The 26559-nt window shown below is 41.4% G+C and overlaps 3 protein-coding genes and 1 long non-coding RNA gene across 5 annotated transcripts in view; 3 read left to right on the forward strand and 1 right to left on the reverse strand.

Annotated features, from left to right (window-relative positions):
* Positions 1-26559, reverse strand: part of pla2g6 (phospholipase A2, group VI (cytosolic, calcium-independent)) — a 71462-nt gene that overhangs the window by 20094 nt on the left and 24809 nt on the right. Inside the window, exon 8 of the mRNA XM_047343778.1 lies at positions 2132-2408. Within this exon, the coding sequence (XP_047199734.1) occupies positions 2202-2408 (207 nt within the window). The 3' untranslated portion in view covers positions 2132-2201. The remainder of the gene's footprint in view (positions 1-2131; positions 2409-26559) is intronic.
* Positions 4062-7744, forward strand: LOC118117753. 2 transcript variants are annotated; one of them, XM_035170279.2, is made up of 9 exons: positions 4062-4242; positions 4487-4777; positions 4866-5099; positions 5195-5299; positions 5784-5981; positions 6095-6427; positions 6604-6943; positions 7033-7090; positions 7441-7744. In XM_035170279.2, the coding sequence occupies exons 1-9, from the start codon at positions 4188-4190 to the stop codon at positions 7630-7632; spliced, it is 1806 nt and encodes a 601-aa protein (XP_035026170.2). In that variant the 5' UTR covers positions 4062-4187; the 3' UTR covers positions 7633-7744. The 2 variants fall into 2 exon arrangements, with proteins under 2 accessions (XP_035026170.2, XP_047199733.1); XM_047343777.1 differs by having other exon boundaries at positions 5790-5981.
* LOC124854952 lies at positions 8095-15819 on the forward strand. The gene is made up of 2 exons (XR_007034887.1): positions 8095-8254; positions 14448-15819. It is a non-coding gene; the product is annotated as an uncharacterized LOC124854952 (long non-coding RNA).
* On the forward strand, positions 10277-12450 carry LOC124854950. Its single transcript, XM_047343780.1, has 6 exons — positions 10277-10606; positions 10851-11141; positions 11230-11463; positions 11559-11663; positions 12002-12197; positions 12308-12450. Exons 1-5 carry the CDS (start codon positions 10552-10554, stop codon positions 12151-12153), a joined length of 837 nt encoding a protein of 278 aa, XP_047199736.1. The 5' UTR covers positions 10277-10551; the 3' UTR covers positions 12154-12197; positions 12308-12450.

Below are 26559 nucleotides of genomic sequence, written 5' to 3' on the forward strand. Positions count from 1 at the left end.
GGATGGTGATTGGTTGGAATGTGGCAGTGGTGGCGTATGGGGGCTCTCTGCGGACGGAGGGAGGGTTGTAGTTCCTGAAGATGTGCAGCTCGCCTGGATGTCTGTCTGCCAGGACACTGGTCACCATCACCCTGTACACAAACAAGTGAGAGGGAAGAGAAAAGAGTAACTGTCAGAGAGGAGACAGATAAAGTTCATTCATAAAGACAAAATAAAACTGCTCAACCTTTGCCCTCACACCAGTAGTCTGCCCTCCACCACCTCCTCCACTTCCAAAGACTCTGGTGTGAAGCTCTTGGAGAAGATGATGCCCACCCCCCCACTAGTTGTGCTTAGGTGGCTCAGGACCACCTGCCCCTCCCACTCTCTTTTCCAGCCATTCTCATTTTTTGAGTCACTATGAGTTTCTTTTAAGTTTCATTTGCTGGAACATCAGAGACCTCTTCACAGAGTCTCTGGCTCCGTTTATATTCAACGAACTAATGTTTAAAAGACTCATGTTGTAAAATATAAAAACCCCACACAAAAACAGGACTGATTGATAATCAGGATGTAAAACTTTATTCATCATCTTCATCATTGTTCTTCTCTTGTCTAATTCTTTGAACAATCTTCTTTAGTCTATATATTTCCTGGTCGGTGAAGCCTCCTCTGCCTTTGCTGCTCATGTGCAGCCGGACAGAGTTTGAGAGCTGCTCTTTATCAGAGAAATAATCTTCAATCCTTTCATATTCTTTGTTTTCTGGAGAAACACTTTTATCTTCCCCACACTGTAGCTTCTTGTGCTCTTCTGGCTTCCTGTCCTGAAGTCGGAGGATTCACTGTCAGCAGAGTCGGTCTCCATGTTGGACTCGGACTCTGCTGCTCCTCTCCCTCCTTTCTTCACTGCTCCTTTTTTTGCCTTTGAGCTTCCACTGTTGCTCCTGGTCTTTCTTTTCAGATGAGGAACTTTAAGCACGTCCTCATCTCTCTCCATGTCAATCTCGCTTACTTGGCCCTGTTGGACCCCCCCTGTCCCCTCCTGTCCTTCCTCACTCACCTGATCTACCTGTTGGACCCCCCCTGTCCCCTCCTGTCTTTCCTCACTCACCTGATCTACCTGTTGGACTCCCCCTGTCCCCTCCTGTCCTTCCTCACTCACCTGATCTACCTGTTGGACCCCCCCTGTCCCCTCCTGTCCTTCCTCACTCACCTGATCTACCTGTTGGACCCCCCCTGTCCCCTCCTGTCCTTCCTCACTCACCTGATCTACCTGTTGGACCCCCCCTGTCCCCTCCTGTCCTTCCTCACTCACCTGACCTTCCTTTGGGACCTCCCCTGTCCCCTCCTCACTCACCTGACCTTCCTTTGGGATCTCCCCTGTGACCTCCTGTCCCTCCTCACTCACCTGACTCTCCTGTTGGACTCCACTTGTCCCCTCCTGTCCCTCCTGACCTTCCTGCTGGACGCCCCCTGTCCCCTCCTGTTGTTCCTGAGTGTCAGCTGTTTTATTTCTCTGTGGACATACTTTAGCTTGGTGTCCTTCCTTCCCACAGCTGAAGCACTTTGTGTTATTTGATGTCACAAAAATCATGTAGTCAAACTCTTCCACTCTGAGTTTAAACACCAGGTTCAGGTCCTCAGTCCTGTTGTTCAGAATCATAAATAGATGCCTTCTGTGGGACATCACGTGTTTTAGCAGAGGGGACCTGCATCCTGAGGACACTTTCTTAACTTGAGACACTATCTTTCCGTGTCTGGACAGTTCTCTTATCAAAGTCTCGTCTCTAATGAACGGGGGACGTTGGACAGAGTCAATTTAACCGCCGGTGTGGCGAGAGGCAGAACCGATACGAACGTATCGCTCACTTCGATCCCGGTCGCCACCACCGTGTTCGCCTTCTCTACGCTGTCTAGAAAGATGACAACCACGTTGTTCATCCTAGCAGCGGACTTCACGCTGCTGTGCCCCCCCCCCCTCCTTGTCTTTAGACTGTTTCTTGTCCTGTGGCATGAGATATAAATTCTGCACGTGAGAATCAACAATCTTCATCACACTACATGGCAGAAAAATGTCTGTATTGCACCTGTAAAGATTAAAGTTATTCATTACATACAATAATTTTGCTTTCAACGTGCTTTCAAATAAAACCTCATGAAATCAAACCCAGGCAGTCAGACGAGGCTCAGTAAGTTTCATCACAGCATTTCACTGTCAAAACTCAGACTTCCTTTCTGTTCTCTTTCTTTCTCACAGAATCGTTCATTCGTCTCCCTCTCAGTTCGAAGCCCTCGTCCCCGTCCCTCCGGCCTCGTTTACCTTTGCTGGTGCGTGCAGTGATCAGTCCGGGGGTTTCTCCCAGGTCGTTGTGGATCTCCACATCGGCACCGAACACCATCAGAGCTTTGATCAGCTCCATGTGGTCCATCTACAACCAGAGGAAGTGGATATGCGTCATTCGTCTTTTCAGAACAGTCTGTGGTTTTCACCCGGTGAGATGTATCCTGTGTACAAGCCTTGAGACAAAGGCCTTGTCTAAACTACTGCAGACAACAAACACTCAAACGAGCTTCCTGGGCCAGTAGGTGGCGAAAAAGTCTATGATCAACAATCCACCAAACACCAGAGAAGAATAATGTGTTCCAAGTAAAATTGGGCAAGTCAAGCTCCGGTCAATGTTTGAAATGTGGAGCTGTGCTGCTACATTTAGCTGCACACTTGTAACTGGACCAGAACTGCTAACACAACTACTGAAACTGGTAAACAGCTGCCATTGTTGTTGTTGTTTCTGGTGTCTGCTCATTACACAAAGCAACAGTCGGCACGTGTGAAGTAAACTGTGACATCATCATTTCCAAAATGCTCTGTTTTGTTTTCACACACGGATAAACAGAAACCAGGTTCTTCAAAAATCTGTACGATTGGAAGGTGTTTGTATAAATCTCCATATTAGTGAGTTAAAATACCGTTTGCATTTAGATGAGAGGCCCAAACACAGAGGAACATTTAATTGAGCAAAATATCAGCATTAGCATGGACAACATTCTCGGCTGGCCCCTCAAACAGAGTTCGTCAACATTATGTTATAATTCTTACAGCAACGAAAGATAGGAAGTGTAAAAACATTTTAATTTCAAATTAAGTCCATTAAAAAAAAAACTAAAACAAAGAACCTTAAAACCTTCTAATTTTCAAAATATAAATATAAACAACAATAAAAATGTCAACGAATAAACGTCATAAATCATCAGTGTTTGAGTTTGTAAATTAGCAGGATTACACAAAAACAACTGAACTGACAACCATGACATTTTGTGGAGGGGTGGGACGTGGCCAAAGGAAGAATACACACAGGAGGTTTCCCACAAACTTAACTCAATACGTATATGGTTAATTCCAAGTGACAGCAAACAAGCACACAACTGCAGCTGAAACTGAGGTCTGACTGACTGCGTGGATGGTAAAAACTTTAGGGATGATAGTGCAAGCACATGGCAAATAGTGCTGCAAATTGCACGACACAAAACGATACAATGCAGCAATGTGGCAAAACACCAATCTAGAGATTCCATGTTACAACAATAAGAGAAGCTTAAAAATGGTTTGGTTGATTATGAAAATGTGGTGGAACAAACTACAATCTGGTGGCCGCCACCGTCTGGATAATTAACTGGAAACGCTGCTTTGACATATTACATAATACTTATTAGCCTTGGTGGAGGTATGGACTGTCAGAGCAACATTCTAGTTTCAAATTAGTTTAATGTTAGCAACAGCTAAGAAACTTGTTAAAAGGCAAAGGGAGATGGAACTCTAGGTTTATTATGTTACATCCAAAACACTTCCATGATTATTAAGAGACTATTGCTGCTTACAAATGAAACTTGTGAGTTTGTGGTTATGACATCATGTACATGGTGTTTAAGTTGTGAGAACATTGCTGCAAGGCAAAGCTTTACTGACGTTACTGTCAGTGTCTAGAAGCCACAGATACACAATCTAGAACGTTAGCAGGCGAGTCACATAACACAGGAAATGTATAGAACTCTTTTATGAGGAAGCGATTTTTACAAGTTGAGATCTGACAAACAGTCTCACACAGACAAACAGACCATTCTGACTTCAGTCTTTCATTTTCTCTGTGATAGATTTTTACCATTCATTTAAAGTCATACTTCCTGTTGAGAAGCTGAAGACAACACTGGCCATGTTGTCGGCAGGAGCTGAATGTGTGTTCATGGGTTTGTTCCTGTACATCTCAGGTATGAATGACCGTTTATTTCTACAATACTAACTGTGAATCATAACTGAACCATGAGAAATTTAAATGTTTATCAGCATATTAGTCAATTGTAGATTGATTGGAAGAAAAAAAGACAACGCTCAAAATATTTTCTCAGATTCTGCTCTTCACATATATTACAGCAAATCGGTATTTACAAAAACAATTAATGTACAATTTATCTACTAGAAGTTAAGAACTGTAAAAATGCTTTTCTGTTAAAGGGGTTGGAGCAAACAGCATCTGTGCCTTAAAAGGTTCATCAGTGGATCTACACTGCTCAGCTCAACGTCCCAAATCAAGCATGACATGGTTCACTGTTCGCTGGGAGGACAACAAGAAGGTTCCAGATCAGATCTTTGCAGATGGAAAACGTGTGAACATATCTGAAGAGAGCAACTTCACTATTACGATCAATGATCTGAGAGAGAGTGATAAAAACACTTACTGTTGTAGTGACGTTGATGACAAACAAAATAAATGCCAGGGGGGAGAAATTCAGCTCCTTGTTGCAGGTACAGTGGTTCAGTTATTTATTATTAATTTATTACTGCAAAAATAACATCAGTGCATTAATTCTTGTTTTATTCAACATCCTCTCAGACCTGCAGGTGAAGGTGTTTCCTGCCACAGCAGAAAAGACAGTGTCCCTGATGTGCAGCAGCAGTTGTCCTCTGACTGAAAGCCCTGTGGTCTATATCTGGTACAAGAACACAGAGTTTCTCTATCAGGACTCGTCTCCTTGGTACCAGGAGCTAATCAGCAGTGAGGAATCAGTCACATACTCCTGTGCTCTCAAAGGCTACGAGCATCTCAGAGCCCCTGAAGTCTCAGTGGGTGAGTGACAACATGTGGCTCCGTATCCTGCTGCCTTGAATTGTAAAGCTTGTGAAACACTGTTCACCACAGAATGTCGTTTTTCTTTTGTCCAGCTTCTCTCACATCAGCCTGCTTCACTGTGACCTATGCTAAAGGCAGAATGTGCTCAAGTCAGCAGAGACCAGAAGATGAGCCGTGCTCCATCACATATCCCAGAGGTGAAGTTTCACAAATAATTACATGCAAACACACTCCCAATCCCATACGTCTAAACCCTTTAAATAATGTTCTCACAATTTAAAAGATCGACAGTGTTTCACCAGAGATCGTTAGTTACCTTACACGTTGAAGCCCGGTCATACTGAGGTCCTGGTTAGGGACCATGAGATATGAGTTCTGGTTGGGTTAAGGTTAGGCATGAATTGGTCAAGAATGGAAACGTGTGTGTGTGTGTGTGTGTGTGTGTGTGTGTGTGTGTGTGTGTGTGTGTGTGTGTGTGTGTGTGTGTGTGTGTGTGTGTGTGTGTGTGTGTGTGTGTGTGTACAACTTAACTAAAGAAAGCATGGATGGATTTTCACTCATCATTATGTGGCAGGGATTATCCAGTAACTATTTGGTCACTCAAGTTATTAGCCCATCTCGATTAACGTGGCAGAGATGAAGTGGTGAGAAGCAGTTTGTTTTTTTATTCTCTCCCAACAGAAGTACAAGTACATGTTCAAAAGACTGAAGTCTGGTGGGATTTCAAACTGGCCTGTAACACCAGCTGTCCACAGACGGAAGCTCAAACCATCACATGGTACAAAAACAGACGATTGGAGCAGGAACCACGATCAGTTCTCAGCTTCTCTCCTCACTCTTACTCCTGTGCTGTAGAGCACTTGCTCTCAGATGAAGTTTGTGAGTATGAGCTCGTTTGTGGTCTGTTATAATTCATAAAAGATTTGAGTCAAGAGCCTGTAAAAGGGAGAAAGATAAACTGTTTGATGATTTGTTTAAAATCTCTGTTTCAGGTGTTCAGGATAAATACTGCTTCACAGTGAATTATGTCAACAGGAGGATCTGTGCTCTGCAAGGTTCCTCAGTGAACATCTCCAGTGAATACTCGGATCCTTACAACCAGCAGTGGAAGTCTAAATCGTGGTATAAGAATAGGAGAAGTGATATTGCGGCTGGTGAAGAGCTGATAACGAATACAGATCGTATTAAGTTTCATGGAGTGATGAACAGCCACATCCTGACTATCAATAAACTGAACAAGAATGACTCAGCAGAATACATATTCAGAATAGGAAGTGATGCAGGGAGATGGCCGGCTGTTCCTGGGGTGACTTTGGTCGTCACAGGTAGGTACAGTATTTAGATTAAATACCTGCATACTTTCCATAGAGAGTTACTATCGATAATAATAAGGCAACTAATTCAACAAACTAATTCCATTTACCCTTCGTGGTTATTTGGGTTGTTTTAGAAGACACTTGTTCAGGAACGTCTTTATCAACTGACCAATCTCATCTTTCAGATCTGAGAGTGAAGTTTAGTCCTTCTGAGGAGGTGACCGAGGGGCAGAGAGTCACGCTGACCTGCAGAACCAGTTGTCCTCTGACGGACAACATGAACTACATTTGGTACTTGAACAATCAACCTCTGAATCTGACAAAAACACAAAGCAAGTACCTGGTTCTAGACCCCGTCAGCAGTGAACATGCAGGAAACTACTCCTGCAAGGTTAAAATGCTCCAAAAGAGCTCTCGTCAAAAGATGCTCACTGTCCACAGAAGAAGAAAATGGACTCAAGCAGCCATAGGATATGTTGCTCTTCTCCTGGTTATAATACCCATCATCGTCTTCTTGTGGATTAGGTGAGCATCACTGTGCTCTGCTTCAAAGCAATGACTTTCACATTCTCTTTCACACTAACCTGGCTTCACCTCTTCATTTCACTCTCTAGAAGAAAGATGACTTCCATCCAGTCTCCTAGAACTGAAACCTCCTTCAACTTGGAGGAGGTAAAGCAGAGAATTTTAACAGTTTCTTCCATTAGACAAACGTCCTCATCTATTCAGAGAGTTCAACCGAGTCCAAACAGCAGCTTCAACCATTGTTCTCATGAAACAGAGATGCATTGTCCCATATGTTCCATGAATGTTATATTTTACAATAATGTACATAAATCATGTTTTATTTTCTCAGTACAATTCAGTTTTAATTGTATATACATCAAAGTTATTCAGGCAAATGCAGCTATATTGAACCCTCCCATTCATTTAACCTCCATTTGGAATCTTTTAATTTCATTAAGAGAATTTTAAATACACAGAAATATTAAATAAAAATGTTTCTCTTGTCTCTTCATCAGATAAGCCCTGGTCAAGTGTACGATGACATCTCAGCTCAACCAATAGAGGAGGATGATATTCTCTATAGCAGCGTCCAACTCCCCAACAACAGAGATGCTCTCTACTCACAAATCCAGTCACATCAGCCCCAAGAAGAAGAGCAAAGCCCCTATGCTGTTGTCAGCTTTATACCTGAAACAACACCCGAGTAAACACAGTCTATAAATGCATTTCTATTTCCACTTTCAGGCAAACTGGCCTGTTAGTGGACCTCTAAAATTAGTACATCGCCATAAACGAAGGGCTATTTGATCTGATATTTCCCCCTCCATTAAAAAAAAGAAATCTCCTTCCACACGAATTTAGTTTTCCTTAATATCTCTGATGGTATCTCGTCCTGTCGAGAGCAACAAGACTACAAACACTCAAACAAGCATGTTGGGCCAGTAGGTGGCGATAAAGTCGAGGATCAACAATCCACCAAACAAGGACATTTTCCGTTTTGTAAAATATCAGCATTAGCATGGACAAGGTGATGTATGGAACATGATAACTGTTCCTGTCATTATCTCTGCATTGCACTTACTGTACGTTGAGGGGCATCAGTTTGCTGTGCAGCTTCCTGTGATGCACATCTCCAGCTTCTTGATGCCTCAACAGCACATTTGGAGCCCTGACAAACAGTCACCGCCTGTTTTAGGAAGCAGGAAGTTTTAGTTTCAGTGACCAGTCTGTTAAAACTACATTACTGACTGGTACTCTTCACTGTGCATCAACAACCCTTAAAGAAATACTACTACTTCTGTGAAATGTTGGGATCATGACTTAATCAAGGTTACAACAAAATGTTCTGTGCAGTTATTGACTGCGGTCAAGCCAGCCTACACTCGCGTCTCTGTGGTCAAATCAGCCGACACGGAACGGTCGACTGCACTCATATACTGACATTTATGGTAAACGCATCCAAACACCAGAAGCGGAATGGCAACGGAGTACTCGAAGTTAGAGGAAGAACACATGTGGGCCTACGTCCGGTTTTCAAAATAAACTGTTGACATGGAGCCTATACAAAATGCATAATTGAAAAATAAATTTATTGGATTATATTCACAAGAAGTATATATCGTCTTACCTGTGTCATTTTTATGAATAGCATTTTGACTATCAATTAAGAGATTTTACAAGATAAAAGTCACACATTTTTAGCTTCAAGTAGCTAATTTCTGGATATTTTAAAGTACTATGAAAAGACTTTGCTCAATAGTGTTCAGGACCTCTCAGACTACCCACATACTGAATATCAAACATTTTTACTGTATAGATTAAGAGATTTTACAAAGTAAAGTGAACATGGTGTTTATCCTCGTGTTGTTCCTGGGTCGGATTGACCCAGGGTGTGTGTGTGTGTGTGTGTGTGTGTGTGTGTGTGTGCATGCGTGTGCGTGCGTGTGCGTGAGTGCGTGTGATCATCGCAAGCCCTGGCCGGTCAGGGTTAGGGTTAGGGTGACCCAAGGATTGTCATTATCCAATTCTCCTGGGGTAATTGAGACCAATGGATTGTCATTCTCGATTCTCCTGGGGGTCATTTAGACCCCCAGAGAGGGCGCTGTGGTGCTCTGTGGGGTCATTTAGACCCACACCTGATTCCAATTGAAATCAAGGGGGTACATTAGACCCACATAGAATTCTCTGTGTGCCACTCTCCCGGACCATGGCACGATGTCACGTCAGGAGCGTTTCACCAGAGAACAGGTTCTCCAACAGCTATTCTCCCAGCAACCATCCTCTGAACCCGAGGACGCGAAAAAGCCAGACCGAGAAGCGGACGGACAAGGAGATGGAGAAGCAGACCGAGAAGAAGACAGAGAGGACGACATGGCCGGCGGCGACGGCGGCGAAGATGACGAAGACTACGACCCAGTGGGTGATGCTGCTGCAGATTTGTCATCCTTGGAAGAAGAAGAAGAGAAGAAAGACAAGACCACGGCGACACCACCACCACTGGACTCGTGGAAAGAGAGACCTTCCCGTCAAGAAATGGGAAAATAACATGGTCTTCGAGGGCGTACGGCCGAGAGGAGAGCCACTGCTCCTCCTCCTCCTCCTCCTCCTCCTCTTCCTCCTCTGCTGCGGCTCAAAGCGGGGTCCCCCAGGGCCCAAAGAAAAACAGGAACGTGGTGCTCCTGAACACACGGCACCCTGAGGCCGACATCAGCGACCGCGGGGCGGGAAACCGGTCATCGTCCTGGACTACAACCGCAACAAAGGTGGCGTGGACAACCTAGACAAGGTGATGGAGCGGCAAGCTGCAGGAGGATGACCGGGCTGGCCCTGGTCGTCTTTCACAACATTCTCAACGTCTCTTCCTACAACGCCTTCGTGATATGGGAGAGATCAACCCAGACTGGATGCCGGGCAAGCGGAACAAGCGGAGGGTGTTCCTAGAGCAGCTGGGAAAGGCTCTCGTGACTCCGTTCATCGCACGAAGGAGCGCATCCCCCGCAGAGCGTCCACCGCGGTTGTGAAGGCTGTAAAGCCGCTGCCACACAGAGAGCTCTTGACTACGGCTCGACCCGGCGTCCGGCCTCCTCCATGGCCTAACAGCAGCCCCGCTCGGGCAGTAAGAGGAAGAGGTGTCAGATATGCCCCAGGAAAAAGGACTGTAAAACTCATACCGTGTGCCGCGGGTGTAACAAATACATCTGCAAGGGCTGCTCACTTGTCTATTGCCCTACGTGTGCGTCCTAATATGGAGTGGGCTATGTGAGGGGCCAACAGCCGGGGAAGCAGGGACAACACAAGGGTTATGTTGTGAGAACATTGCTGCAAGGCAAAGTTTTAATGAGGTTACTGTCAGTGCCTAGAAGCGACAGTTACACAATCTAACACGTAGCAGGCGAGTCACATAACACAGGAAATGCATAGAACTCTTTTTTTAAACTAAGAATAATGAGGAAGCGATTTCTTACAAGTTGAGATCTGATAAACAGTCTCACACAGACAAACAGACCATTCTGACTTCAGTCTTTCATTTTCTCTGTGATAGATTTTTACCATTTAAAGTTTCAATTTTTGATGAGCTTTCATAAAAAGTCATACTTTCTGTTGAGAAGCTGAAGACAACACTGGCCATGTTGTCGGCAGGAGCTGAATGTGTGTTCATGGGTTTGTTCCTGTACATCTCAGGTATGAATGACCGTTTATTTCTACAATACTAACTGTGAATCGTAACTGAACCGTAAGAAATTTAAATGTTTATCAGCATATTAGTCAATTGTAGATTGATTTGAAGAAAAAAAGATGACGTTTAAAATATTTTCTCAGATTCTGCTCTTCACATATATTACAGCAAATCGGTATTTACAAAAACAATGAATGTACAATTTATCTACTAGAAGTTAAGAACTATAAAAATGCTTTTCTGTTAAAGGGGTTGGAGCAAACAGCATCTGTGCCTTAAAAGGTTCATCAGTGGATCTACACTGCTCAGCTCAACTTCCCAAATCAAGCATGAAATGGTTCACTGTTCGCTGGGAGGACAACAAGAAGGTTCAAGATCAGATCGTTGCAGACGGAAAACATGTGAACATATCTGAAGAGAGCAACTTCACTATTACAATCAATGATCTGAGAGACAGTGATAAAAACACTTACTGTTGTAGTGACGTTAATGACAAACGAGATAAATGCCAGGGGGGAGAAATTCATCTCCTTGTTGCAGGTACAGTGGTTCAGTTATTTATTATTAATTTATTACTGCAAAAATTACATCAGTGCATTAATTCTTGTTTTATTCAACATCCTCTCAGACCTGCAGGTGAAGGTGTTTCCTGCCACAGGAGAAAAGACGGTGTCCCTGATGTGCAGCAGCAGTTGTCCTCTGACTGAAAGCCCTGTGGTCTATATCTGGTACAAGAACACAGAGTTTCTCTATCAGGACTCGTCTCCTTGGTACCAGGAGCTAATCAGCAGCGAGGAATCAGTCACATACTCCTGTGCTCTCAAAGGCTACGAGCATCTCAGAGCCCCTGAAGTCTCAGTGGGTGAGTGACAACATGTGGCTCCGTATCCTGGTGCCTTGAATTGTAAAGCTTGTGAAAAACTGTTCACCACAGAATGTCGTTCTTCTTTTGTCCAGCTTCTCTCACATCAGCCTGCTTCACTGTGACCTATGCTAAAGGCAGAATGTGCTCAAGTCAGCAGAGACCAGAAGATGAGCCGTGCTCCATCACATATCCCAGAGGTGAAGTTTCACAAATAATTACACACAAACACACTCACAACCCCATACGTCTAAACCCTTTAAATAATGTTTTCACAATTTAAAAGATCTACAGTGTTTCACCAGAGATCGTTAGTTACCTTAGACGTTGAAGCCCGGTCATACTGAGGTCCTGGTTAGGGACCATGAGATATGAATTCTGGTTGGGTTAAGGTTCGGCATGAATTGGTCAAGAATGTAAACATGTGTGTGTATGTGTACAAATTAACTAAAGAAAGCATGGATGGATTTTCACTCATCATTACGTGGCAGAGATGAAGTGGTGAGAAGCAGTTTGTTTTTTCATTCTCTCCCAACAGAAGTACAAGTACATGTTCAAAAGGCTGAAGACTGGTGGGATTTCAAACTGGCCTGTAACACCAGCTGTCCACAGACAGAAGCTCAAACCATCACATGGTACAAAAACAGAAAATTGGAGCCGCCACCTGCAGGTTTCCAGCTCCTCTCCTGACTCTTACTCCTGTGCTGTAGAGCACTTGTTCTCAGATGAAGTTTGTGAGTATACCCGTTCGTGGTCTGTTATAATTCATAAAAGATTTGAGTCAGAGCCTGTAAAAGGGAGAAAGATAAACTGTTTGATGATTTGTTTAAAATCTCTGTTTCAGGTATTCAGGATCAAAGCTGCTCCAGAGTGAATTATGTCAACAGGAGGATCTGTGCTCTGCAAGGTTCCTCAGTGAACATCTCCAGTGAATACTCAGATCCTTTCAACCAGCAGTCGAAGTCTAAATTGTGGTATAAGAATAGGAGAAGTGATATTGCGGCTGGTGAAGAGCTGATAACGAATACAGATCGTATTAAGTTTCATGGAGTGATGAACAGCCACATCCTGACAATCAATGAACTGAACAAGAATGACTCAGCAGAATACATATTCAGAATAGGAAGAGATGCAGGGAGATGGCCGGCTGTTCCTGGGGTGACTTTGGTCGTCACAGGTAGGTAAAGTATTAGACTAAATACTCATACTTTCTATAGAGAGTTACTATCGATAATAATAAGGCAACTAATTCAACAAACTAATTCCATTTACCCTTCTTGGTTATTTGGGTTGTTTTAGAAGACACTTGTTCAGGAACGTCTTTGTCAACTGACCAATCTCATCTTTCAGATCTGAGAGTGAAGTTTAGTCCTTCTGAGGAGGTGACCGAGGGGCAGAGAGTCACGCTGACCTGCAGAACCAGTTGTCCTCTGACGGACAACATGAACTACATTTGGTACTTGAACAATCAACCTCTGAATCTGACAAAAACACAAAGCAAGTACCTGGTTCTAGACCCCGTCAGCAGTGAACATGCAGGAAACTACTCCTGCAAGGTTAAAATGCTCCAAAAGAGCTCTCGTCAAAAGATGCTCACTGTCCACAGAAGAAGAAAAGGGACTCAAGCAGCCATAAGAATCGTTGTTCTTCTCCTGGTTGTAATACCCACCTCCATCTTCTTGTGGATTAGGTGAGCATCACTGTGCTCTGCTTCAAAGCAATGACTTTCACATTCTCTTTCACACTAACCTGGCTTCACCTCTTCATTTCACTCTCTAGAAGAAAGATGACTTCCATCCAGTCTCCTAGAACTGAAACCTCCTTCAACTTGGAGGAGGTAAAGCAGAGAATTTTAACAGTTTCTTCCATTAGACAAACGTCCTCATCTATTCAGAGAGTTCAACTGAGTCCAAACAGCAGCTTCAACCATTGTTCTAATGAAACAGAGATGCATTGTCCCATATGTTCCATGAATGTTATATTTTACAATACTGTACATAAATCATGTTTTATTTTCTCAGTACAATTCAGTTTTTAATTTTATATACATCAAGAGTTATTCCAGGCAAATGCAGCTATATTGAACCCTCCCATTCATTTAACCTCCATTTGGAATCTGTTAATTTCATTCAGAGAATTTTAAATACACAGAAATATTAAATAAAAATGTTTCTCTTGTCTCTTCATCAGATAAGCCCTGGTCAAGTGTACGAGAACATCTCAGCTCAACCAATAGAGGAGGATGATATTCTCTAAAGCAGCGTCCAACTCCCCAACAACAGAGATGCTCTCTACTCACAAATCCAGTCACATCAGCCCCAAGAAGAAGAGCAAAGCCCCTATGCTGTTGTCAGGTTTACACCCAAAACAACACCTGAGTAAACACAGTCTATAAATGCATTTCTATTTCCACTTTCAGGCAAACTGGCCTGTTAGTGGACCTCTAAAATAAATACATCGCTAAAACAAAGGCTTTTTTTTTATCTGATATTTCCCCCTCCATTAAAAAAAGAAATCTCCTTCCACACGAATTTTGTTTTCCTCAATATCTCTGATGGTATCTCTGTCACGATGAGAGCAACAAGACTACAAACACTCAAACAAGATAAAGTCGAGGATCAACAATCGAACAAACAAGGACATTTTCCGTTTTGTAAAATATCAGCATTAGCATGGACAAGGTGATGTATGGAACATGATAACTGTTCCTGTCATTATCTCTGCATTGCACTTACTGTGCGTTGAGGGGCATCAGTTTGCTGTGCAGCTTCCTGTGATGCACATCTCCAGCTTCTTGATGCCTCAACAGCACATTTGAGAGCCCTGACAAACAGTCACCGCCTGTTTTAGGAAGCAGGAAGTTTTAGTTTCAGTGACCAGTCTGTTAAAACTACATTACTGACTGGTACTCTTCACTGTGCATCAACAACCCTTAAAGAAATACTACTACTTCTGTGAAATGTTGGGATCATGACTTAATCGAGGTTACAACAAAATGTTCTGTAGCGTTATTGATTATCCTGCATGATACAAAATACCCACGTTTCCGACACACAGTGGAGATTCTAAAGTCTATTGGGGCCCCAAGCAAAGATTCCCAGGGGGCCCCTCAAACAGCGTTCGTCACATTATGTTATAAATTATCTTACATCAACGAAAGGTACGAAGTGTAAACAGTTGTTTAATTAAAATGTTTTCACTTACATCAGTACATTTTCTAAAAAACTAAAACAAGAACATTCCAAACCTTCTAATTTTCTGAATATAAATATAAACAACCTTAAAAAACATCAATGAATAAACACTGTAAATGTAACGCTAGCTTAAATTTAAGTGTATCTCCCATTAGCCAATGCTAATGACAGCATTCAGTTAAACTGTTATACTTAATTATCTGCCTCACTTACCACGGTCGTGCTTTCTCCAGCGAGATATTTTACACACCATCTTAGAAATTAATAAAATCTTATAAACGGTTGGAGAAGGTTAACATTACAGGCTGGTTTACCAGATCAGAAATCTCCTAGCTAAAAATGTTAACTAATCTCTGGGCCGATGATAGCTAATAATAGTTATATTACTTCTTTCTCTAACATTAGATTCAAATAAAGAACTTTTAAAATAAACTGTTTATGTTCATATTTACTTGGGTAACAACAGATCTCGCGTTACAGGAAGCTAACGTACGGTTCTTTGAAAAAGAGAAAAATACTCACCCAGCATGAAGTGACTTGTTGATGCCTGTTTTCAGCGACTGCTAACTTTAACCATGTTGGCTAATGGTCGTCTCTAAATGTCACTGAAGTCAAAGGCACAGAAAAAAGATGCAAGTCGAGTAGTTCTTCTTACACATTTACTAGCTGGATGCAGCTACGCTAGCTAAAGAGCTAAATCTTTACTTGCTAAGATTGGACTTTTGTGAAGTCATGCTAGCAACCCTGTAGGCTAAAGCTAGCTAAGCAACTACTTGCTTCCTAAATAATTAATTTGTTTTAAGGAATTTCGGCTTCTGTTTTAAAACAATTCTCATTTGGGTATCAGCCGTTAAGTTACAGAAAGCTAACGGCTAAAAAATCTGACATCAAAGGATTTTTCTGTGGTGAAGCCTTATGCTATTGACTGAAGCTAATAGGCTAACATTTTTGTGTTTTTAATTATTTGTGGTGACTAATGTCAAGCTAAATGTGTCTATACTTCTACATTTCATTTGCATTTACACTATATTTTTGATTTATATAACGCATGTATATATATATATATCTCTAATGAAATATTTGTTATGTCATCTCTTCTGGCTTCATTCTTACCAAATATTTTTTACAGCACCAGAATTAATAAATATGTTTTTATACTGCACCAAACTGTTGAATAGTTTTTTACAGCACCAGTGTTTAATATTGTTGTTTAACTTGTTTGCATTAAAATAAACTTCAGATTAATAGACAACGGATTGTACCTTTAAATAAAGTCAAGTCAGTTTTCTTCTTTTACTTCTTTAATGGCCACAGTGATTAATGAATCAAACATACAGGGGCAGAAAGACGCAGAATGAATTAAACTACAAACCACATGGATTAAAGAAACAAATCAGTCATGGATACATCATCTGTAAATATTAATATATTTTTATTATCATACCAGTATACACTTCAGTAATTAATCCACATACAAAAAACATAGGAATTAATTTGTTGCCTCAAGTTAAAGTTCTGCAGGTTGCATTGAGTCGTCTCATTCTTTGTCTTTCAACTCAGTTGATAATTCAAGTCTAGTCTTTATAGTAGTTAAATATTTAAAATATGTTGCTGTGAGTTAGATACCCTGTTCAAAGTCAGTCTGAATAAATTATAAAAGAGAGCATGAAAAATTGTGGACATATGAAATGGTTTAAATTTAGGTCCCAGACATAAGGCAGCACTTTTATTGCCCACATCATCGAAGTGCTTCATTATGCCATATCACCTCATGGAGAATGTGAGGAAGAATGTGACAAAAGAATGAACTTGGATTTAAACACAACCAATCAGAAATGGATTAGAACCTGTTCAGACTCTATTTGGGAGCCAACCTGCGAATCGCAAAACCACAGTTAGCGGACATGTGGTACATCCTGTCTGATTTAGTTGATACCACTTCCTCATACGTTAGACCTGTATTCACATACTTCCGGAAGGCCAACTCCCCACCTCTGCCCTTCACTGCTTCATTACTGAAGCAGAAAAACTTTTGATAAACCCACGATATTGATAAGGTCAGTAGTAAGGTCACATGATGCTACATAACTTGCTATTTATTCACCTTAATGTAAATTGATTATTTCCTCATTAGATTTCAGTATTTATTATCATCTTAGTGGCCCGTGCCTTGACCAGTTCTCTCATCCTCTCTGATATGCACCATCTCTTCTGCCTCGTGGTCACCTGTCTTCTCAGCCTCCATCTCCTGCGATTTTCTCATGCGGTCATTTATCCAGGAGCAGATTGGCCAGGGATCGGAGGATATCTCTCTTCTCATATGTGGATACATCTGAGTTTCCCACAGCATGTCCACTGGGGACGCGTCACTCACCTCATCCATCACACTCCTGTGACAGCTGGGGGCTCAATCTGCACAAGAATTAACACAGGGGTTGTAAAGAGTTACTTTCAGGTTCTGAACATTAATATGGAGAGCAAATAGGCCAAACACTGAGGATAATAGGAGTTATGTTTATAGCTCTGTATACTAATGTCCATAGAAATGGTTTACAGTATATAATGTCATGAAATGTAACTCATATTCAAACCAGGAATCAAAGCTGAACAAGAGGATTCTGAATCCCAGATAGATTACTAAAAATTTGTCCGTGCAAGCTTCCAGAGGACTGACACACTCACATTTGACAATTACCTAAACACATGAACACCAATATTCCAGCTACTGAGTTTAATCAGATATTATTTTGACAGATAAATAGTTAGTAAAAACTCAATAAGGATGTTATAAAACAATTAGAAGTAAACATGTCTACATGAGGATCGCAATACTTCAAATGTCTTGATTTTTACTTATTCAGTATCAATGGAATTGAATAATCGAAAATACTGTTTATGGCAGTGTCTTATTCAGCCTATTGTCTTAATCAGATCCAATATCAGAATATTGGTCATTGTCAGCTATAGCAGCTAAATGTTTACCCTTTGTCAACAGGAAACCTGCGGTCTGTTACACGTCTTATTATTTAAAAAAACACTGTATGAGGACATCAAGAGTATACGAGAGAGATGAAAAGTCTTCCACAGAGAAAGGTGGGTGTGATAAAGATGTTTTGATGGAATAAGCTGAGCGAGGCAGAGAGCAGAGTTAGTGGTGAAAAAGAACCAAAAACTGTAGTTCATTTTCAGCCAAACCTGCTGATAGATGGTGTCGATCATCTACCAGGCTCTGGCTCATATCACGGCACAACCATCAAGTCTGTGCACTGTTCAGTCAGAGAGAGAGAACAATTAAAGGCTACAAAAGATATGAAAAACACAACTCTGACTCATAGGACAGTAGAAATCAATGGTTAAGAGTCAACAGGCTTTTTATTTAACTACAAACAAAGAGTTGGAGACTGAAACGGCAGCCGTAGCTCAACTCACACAGTCCACAACATCTTACCCAGCTCCTTGGCTCCTGAAGGCTCTTGCTTCAGCTCAGAGGATTAGAGGTCGGAACATCCACAGGCTCACCACCACCTGGGGGGTTTGCATGCAGACACCACGGGAGCACGTTTATGATGCAAGTATTCACTGATCTAAATTTATTATCACTGTACTGAAGATTTCTGTGCAACTGGGTAGAACAGAGGCTATTTGCATGTTTACACTGAACAAACACATGGAATGTGCGCCTCAGTGAAGTTTTAGACAACATGACAACAACAGTGCCTACACCCCCGGTCCAACTTAGTACCTTTATATAGACTGGTCAGGAGGAATAAGAGGCTATGGTACCAGGATGACATGCCATTCATGCTCCTGCCAGCACAAAGTGGTTGTTAGCACTTTCAGATTAAGAAAGTAGTCTTGACACAGATTTAGTTCAGACGGAGCATGAAATATATTATTAGTTGTGATGAGACATACAATAAGTGGCCACTACCTGTCCCAAGAGCGAGCTATACCCAACTGTGATTTCCTCCTGTAGCCTGAGGCAAGTGTTAAGATGAGTTAAAGTGAGGAACAGATAGATAGATGACATAATGAGAAAAATTTTACTTAACAAATCCACGAAGTGAGTTAAGCGATTGAATGAGCAATTAATGGATGAAGACAATACAAATATGAAGCTGCTGTCAATGTGCCTACCTCTCCCTTTGACAGCTTTGTTGTACTGATGGATTCTGACATAGCGTCAGTGTCAGGTTATTGGCCAGCAACCCTCCATCAGGCGGCCCATTGGTCCCGGGAGTGGTGGAGCTCAGCATAACTGGAAGCGGGCAGTTCGCCACCCAATTGTTCTGATGGAAGAAACAAGAATATGAGGAGAAATGGGCAAAGGCAGTTTAGACTCCCAAACTTCAGAGAAAGATGTGCAAACGCAATGGTTCATTTTTCAAACTGCTCGACAATAAACAAACACATTGATACGATATTGAGAAGGACAAAGAACTGAAGCGTCTTCTTTGCTGCTGTGCCTCATAAGTACGTATGTTTAAACATTAGCATATTTCAATTTGGAGTTAATAAAACTTAAATTTAAAGACAGAATTAAACTGTTTTGTAAGGAAGCTGAGGCATTTCCTTGCAGATGCTCGTCGTCTCTCATTCACACCACACACCTTCATCTGTCCTTCCCTGCGCTCTGGCTGGCGCTCCTCTGTATCCTACTATCAACAAATCCTCATCCTCCCATCCTGCAACAACAACAAGTGCACTTGTTCTTGGACACAGTGACACACAAACTCCCATGGAGGATTTGCATTCACATGAAGCTTTTCTTGTTTCTGATTGGTGCAAAAGTCACCAAAATTACGATTTGCTTCACTTCATCCAGTGGTAGTTTTAATGCACTCCATTATTCTGCACTGGTCTAAGGCCAACGCACACAAGTGGTAATTCTGGATTACATGTGGGATGGTGATTGGTGGAATGTGGCAGTGGTGGCGTATGCAGGGGCTCACTCTGCTGAATGGAGGAGGGTTGTAGTTCCTGAAGATGTGGCTAAGCCTGGATGTCTGTCTGCCAGGACACTGGTCACCCATCACCCTGTCCCCCAAACAAGTGAGGAAGGGAAGAAAAATAACCCATCAGAGGAGACAGATAAAGTGCCTTCAGCATAGAAGACAATTTACATCAGCCATTTTTACTTTCCTCAGTAGTTTCAGATGCCAGACTCTATGTAAGCAGCTGCAGTATTGATCATAAACCCCATCTCCTCCATGTTAGCGGATGGGACATGGACCACCTGCTCAAAATCATCTGATGTTTCTCACAGAAGATGAATTGTCTGTCGTTTTTATATACAGCTCTAAGTACACTGATCTATTTTATTTTCTTTCAGTTTAGTTTTTAATTTGTTTGACCATAGAAAAACAGAGTGCGAATCATCATGATTGACAGCTGAGACGGTCTCACGATTGGTCGAGAGATCACTACTGCTCAAGCTCTGGCTCCAAATCACATCAAAATCACAAGATGGCAGCACATTTATCCGGGATATTTTGGCCTCATCTTTGTACAGTGGCAGGAAGCATCTTTATTTACAGTCTGTGGTTTCAGAGCAGAGTCGGTTTCACCCAAAAATCAGCTCAAACCTTCAAAGGCACAGTAAAACAAAAAATTGCATTTCAAGATGGTTGATTAAATTTCTCCAAGCAGCAGAAACTAAGAAGAAACACAGATCCCACAACAAAGAAACACAGCCTTCTTTATGGGAACTAATTGGCTGAACACTGAAATCTTTAAGGAAAGTTTTCATTGGTTGTATTTTTGCGTATTTTCCTGTGGTGCAGTAATTAGTACTTTACACAATCATGCTTTTGCTTCTTTCACTGGAGCATTTTATTACTTAACCTGTGAGAAACCTTTTCGCTACCCTTTATTTTATTTCCTAAATGTAGTAAGGCCCATTCATAAGAACAGTTACCTATCGGGTATTGGACGTCTGTTATCTTAATTGTTCTCCCAAACTCTTTTCAGGAAGTCCTCAGCGGTGCAGATTCACTTAAGGTGTTGACCCCTTAAATGCCCTGCTCCTTCATCCCGAAAGGCACAAGCAGCGCAGGTGCTCCCATAGAAACTTACCTACATGTAAAGAACCGCCATTATTGTTGCTGATGCAGTTTTATGCAAACAGTAGCAGGTGGAAGGAAAAGAAGCACAGAACGCCGTGGACTATGGCGAGGCCAGGATGCCCGGTGCTCGTGCCAGCGACCCAGTCAAACTCTGGTTGATTGACTGACCTCTTTCTCCAGGCGATCAACATCTGGATCCTTACAGACCACTTGATACCTCCACCCATCCAGACAGCTTGAACTGTCCATTTCTGCAGCAGAGAGAGAACAAAATGACTTCTTTACCCAAGAGCTTTATTGTCTCCAAGATCTGCAACATTAATATAAAAGATCGTGAAACTTTAGGTTTTTAATACTTGGTAGGTAGAACTAAATCAGGAAAAAATAAACAGGACTTCTCTTTATCTTGACAAAACTACAATCTCAACATCTCTACAATGTTAAATATGGATTCACACCCTCAGTCTCGCCCAGATTGCAAATGATCAAATATAAATCAGAGATAAGTCTACCACTCATTTCTGAAAATGACTTCCCATCACCTTTGGATAAAATGTGGACAATACTCACTTCTTTTCACCATTCTCGACCGTCCCACACTTCAGACGAATATCTGCTCATCGCACTGATTATTTGCCCCCACATGCATGATGTCCTCAAACCTGTCAGCCAATGCAACAGCTATTGGTGGTATTATTAATAATACAATAGACCAGTAAGTAATTGAAGCTAAATCCATGGAAGACTAAGGGGAACTGGAGTTTTCTACAAGCCACATAGAGGAGTTTTTACTACGAATATCTATTTAGTTAAATACTGTTTTTGAATTCGTATAATAAATGTTGCTTTATATGGGAAGTTATGCAAATTAGGATAAGTTAGAAAGAATGTGAAAATAGTTAAATTCTTATCATTTTAATATCAGCGTAACTTCCTCTCAGAGTATGATCCACATAAAAACATTTAGAGGTAAGACAGCGATTAATTAACTGATAAATAAAGAGTACAAAATCTAAATAATATCACATCTTGTGACTAATGTTTTTAATCTGGCTGAGAACAATCATGTCCCAACTGTAAAATGCTCGATGAATATAAAAGAATGATTGACAATGTAAAAGGCTTCACGAGTAGATGCACAGCTCCTCCTGACCAGCGGGCCGTGGGCTAAATGTGAGGAACAGGTGGTTTTACCTATGGTTTGAGACTTAGCCTTGAGGTACAGCGGGGCTGCCAGGAGAGGAGAGTGTAGCTGGACCACACTACACATGTCAGCAGTATCTTTCTATTAGGACCTATCATGTTAACACAAACACACAGAACACACATAAGCAAGTGTATATTACTAAATCATGCAAGCCCCACAAAAGCAGAAGAGAAAAAGAGAAAGAGAGAGAGACAGAGAGAGAGAGAAGAGAGAGAGAGAGAGAGAGAGAGAGAGACAGAGAGAGACAGGGCAGAGACAGAGAGAGAGACAGAGAGAGAGAGAGAGAGAGAGAGAGAGAGAGAGATCATGAGCAGGCTGTTACACTTAAACATCTTCCATCATCATCATGCATTTTCAAAATCAATAACAATAATTCTATTCATCACCATTTCTGCTTCAGAGGAATCAGGTGAAAGTTTCTTACCACAATCATATCAATGTATAAACAACAAATATGCTCCACCTGACTAGTCTCAAAATAAACAAAAAAATGTCAATTATGAATATACAGTTACTAATTATTATATTACATTAAACAATTAAAAGTCTTTAGACTGTTTCTTGTCCTGTAGCATGCAATATAAATTCTGCATTGAGAATCAACAATCTTCATCCACTACATGGCAGAACAATGGCATACCATGTGCACCTGTAAAGATTAAAGTTATTCACATTACATACAATCATTTTCATGCAGGAATTGTGTTATCAACATTAAAGACATAAGCCTTTCAAATAAAACCTCTTGAAAATCAAACCCCAGGCTTGATCAGACAGGGCTCAGTAAGTTTCATCTTACCAGCATTTCACTGTCAAAACTCGGACTTCCTTTCTGTTCTTTCTTTCTCACCAGAATCGTTCATTGTCTCCCTCTCCCAGTTCAAGCCTCAATCCCCACTCCCTCCGGCCTCGTTGCCTTTGCTGGTGCGTGCAGCGATCAGTCGAGGGGTTTCTCCCAGGTCGTTGTGGATCTCCACATCAGCTTTCAGAACACCATCAGAGCTTTGATCAGCTCCTTGTGGTCCATCATAACCCAGAGGAAGTGGATAACCGTCATTCGTCTTTTCAGAACAGTCTGGTTTCACTTGGTAGAATGTATCCTATTGTACAAACCCCTTGAGACAAGGCCTTGTCCCAGAAACTACTGCAGACAGCAAACACTCAGAAAAACCAGACCAAGGCCAGTAGGTGGCGAAAAAAGTCTAATCAACAATCCACCAAACACCAGAGAAAGAATAATGTGTTCCAAGTAAAATTGGGCAAGTCAAGCTCGGTCATTGTTTGGGAGACAGGGCTGTGCTGCTCATTTGCTTTGCTGCTTTGTAACTGGACCAAGAACTGCTAGCACAACTGCAAACTGGTAAACAGCTGCCATTGTTGTTATTGTTTCTGAGTGTCTACTCATTACACAAAGCAACAGTCGTCAGCGTGAATTAAAATGTGAGCATCATCGTTTCCCAAATGCTTTGTTTTGTTTTACACTGATAACCAGAAACCAGAGTTTCTGAAAATCTGCACCACTATTGGGAGCGTTTCATAAGAATCTCTGTATTAAGTGAGTTAAATGCCGTTTGCATTTGAATGAGAGGCCCAAACACAGAGGAACATTTCATTTAGCAAAGGAAATATCAGCATTAGCATGGACAACATTCTCAAGCTGGCCTCAAACAGAGTAAGTCAACATTATGTTATAATTCTTACAGCAACGAATGAAGTGTAAAAAACATTTTAACATCAAGTAAAGTTTCATTTTCAAAAAACTAAAACAAAGAACATTAAAACCTTCTAATTTTCCAAAATATAAATATAAACAACAATAAAAATGTCAACGAATAAGCACTTATAAATCATCAGTGTTTGGTTTGTACATTGCAGGATTACACAAAAACCACTGAACTGACAACCATGACATTTACAGCGGAGGGGTGGGACATTAATGAGAAGAATACACACAGGTTTCCACAAACTTAACTCAATGCGTATATGGTTAATTCCAAGTGACATCAAACAAGCACACAGCTTTGGCGAAGCTGAAACTGAGGGTCCTTTTGACTGCGTGGATGGTAACAGCACAGGAGGATAGTGCCAAGCACATGGCAAATAGTGCTGCAAATTGCACACGACACAAAGCGACAATGCAGCAATGTGGCAAAACACCGTCTAAATTCCATGTTATAACAATAAGAGAGGCGTAAAAATGGTTTGGTTGATTATGAAAATGTGGTGGAGCTGACTGCAATCTGGTAGCGCCACCGTCTGGATAATTAACTGGGCTGCTTTGACATGTGCATGTAATACTTATTAGCCTTGGTGGAGTATGGACTAATAGAGCAACATTCCTAGTTTCAAATTAGTTTAATGTTAGCAACAACAGCTAAGGAAACTTGTAAAAAGACAATGGAGATGGAACTCTAGGTTTATTATGTTACATCAAAACACTTCCATGATTATGAAGAGACTGTGCTGCTCACCAAATGAAACATTGAGTTTGTTGTTATGACGTCATGTACACTTTAATTGTTTAAGTTGTGAGAACATTGCTGCAAGGTAAAGTTTTATAGACGTTACTGTCAGTATCCTAGAGAGGCGACAGATAAGTCTGCTGCGTTAGTAGTGAGTCACGCTAGCACGAAATGTATAGAACTCTTTAGGTTGAGATCTGACAAACAGTCTCACAGACAAACAGACCATTCTGACTTCAGTCTTTCATTTGCTCTGTGATAGGTTTTACCATTTAAAGTTTTTATTTTTGATGGCTTTCATTTAAGATGAGCACTTTCTGTTGAAGCTAGAACCTTTTGTATGTTGTCGGCAGGAGCTGAATGTGTTTGTGGGTTGTTCTGCATCTCAGGTATGAATGACGTTTATTTCTACAATATAACCATGGGATTATTAACAGACGTAAAGTACATGTTGTCAGCATATTGAAGTCAATTGTGGGTGATTTGAAGAGAGAAAAAGGGCGTTTAAAATGTTTTCTGGAGTTACCATCTTCCACCTTGTAGCCGCAGCAAATCAGTATTTACAAAAACAATGAATGTACAATTTATATACTCAAATTAAGAATATAAAAATATACTTTTTCTGTTAAAGGGTTCGAGCAAACATCTATTGTAAAGGTTCATCAGAACAGGTCACTTTGCTCAGCTCTTCCCAAATCAAGCATGACATGGTTCACTGATTTCCTTTGGAGGAGGGAGCAACAAGGAAAGGTTCAAGATCAGATCTTTGCGGTGGAAAACATGTGACATATCTGAAGGTGACTTTGCTATGCGATCAACAGTCACGAGAGAAGTGATAAAAACACTTACTGTTGTAAGTGTTAATGACAAACTTAATAATAAATGCCAAGGGAGAGAAATTCCCAGCTCCTTGTTGCAGTACAGTGGTTCCAGTTATTTACATTATTAATTGATCACTGCAAAAATAACATCAGTGCATTAATTCTTGTTTTGTTCAACATCCTCTCAGACCCTGCCAGGTGAAGGTGTTTCCTGCCACAGGAGAAAGGCAGGCCATCCTGATGTGCAGCAGCAGTTGTCCTCTGACTGAAAGCCCTTGTGGTCTATATCTGGTACAAGAACACAGAGTTTCTCTACATCAGGACTTATCTCCTTGGTACCCAGGAGCTAATCAGCAGCGAGGAATCAGTCACATACTCCTGTGCTCTCAAGGCTACGAGCATCTCAGAGCCCCTGAAGTCTCACTGGTGGTGACAACATGTGGCTCCATGTCTATGGTGCCTTGAATTATAAAGCGTTGAAAAACTATTCTTTACACAGAAATCGTTCTTCTTTTGTCCAGCTTCTCACGTCAGCCTGCTTCACTGTGACTATACAAAAGCGGAATGTGCTCAAATCAGCAGATAAGAAGATGAGCAGTGCTCCATCACATATCAGAGGTGAAGTTACCTAAATAATTACACCTGACACCTCCCAACCCCATACGTCTAAATCCTTTAAATAATGTTTTCACAATTTAAAAGATCTACAGTGTTTCACCACAGATCGTTAGTTACCTTATGTTGAAGCCCCGGTCATACTGAGAGTCCTGGTCAGGACACGCCAGATATGATTCTGGTTAGGTTAAAGTTCAGCATGGGTGGTCAAGAATGTAAATATGTGTATGTGTGTATGTGTACAAATTAACTAAAAAAGCATGGATGGATTTTCACTCATCATTATGTGTGAGATTGTCCAGTAACTGTTGGTCACTCAAATTATTAGCCACACATCTCGATTAACGTGGCAGATGAAGTGGTGAGAAGCAGTTTGTTTTTTGTTACTCTCCCAACAGAAGTACAAGTATGTTCAGGCCGGTCAGGGGCATTTCAAGTGGCTGCTGTAAGGCCAGCTGTCCACAGGCCAGGAGCTCAAACCATCACACATGGTACAAAGAGAAAATTGGGCAGACCTGTGGTTTTGGCTCCTCTCTATCTCTACTCCTGTGCTGTAGAGCACTTGTTCTCAGATAAAGTTTGGCTGAGTATGTTCCGTTTGTAGTCTGTTATAATTCACTAAAGATTTGAGTCAGAGCATGAGGAGAAAGAGATAAAGCTGTTTGGTGTTTGTTTAAAATCTCTGTTTCCAGGTATTCAGGATTAAAGCTGCTTCAGAGTGAATTATGTCAA

The sequence above is a fragment of the Hippoglossus stenolepis genome, chromosome 2 (assembly GCF_022539355.2).
Source record: "Hippoglossus stenolepis isolate QCI-W04-F060 chromosome 2, HSTE1.2, whole genome shotgun sequence".
Classification (NCBI taxonomy): Eukaryota; Metazoa; Chordata; class Actinopteri; order Pleuronectiformes; family Pleuronectidae; genus Hippoglossus; species Hippoglossus stenolepis.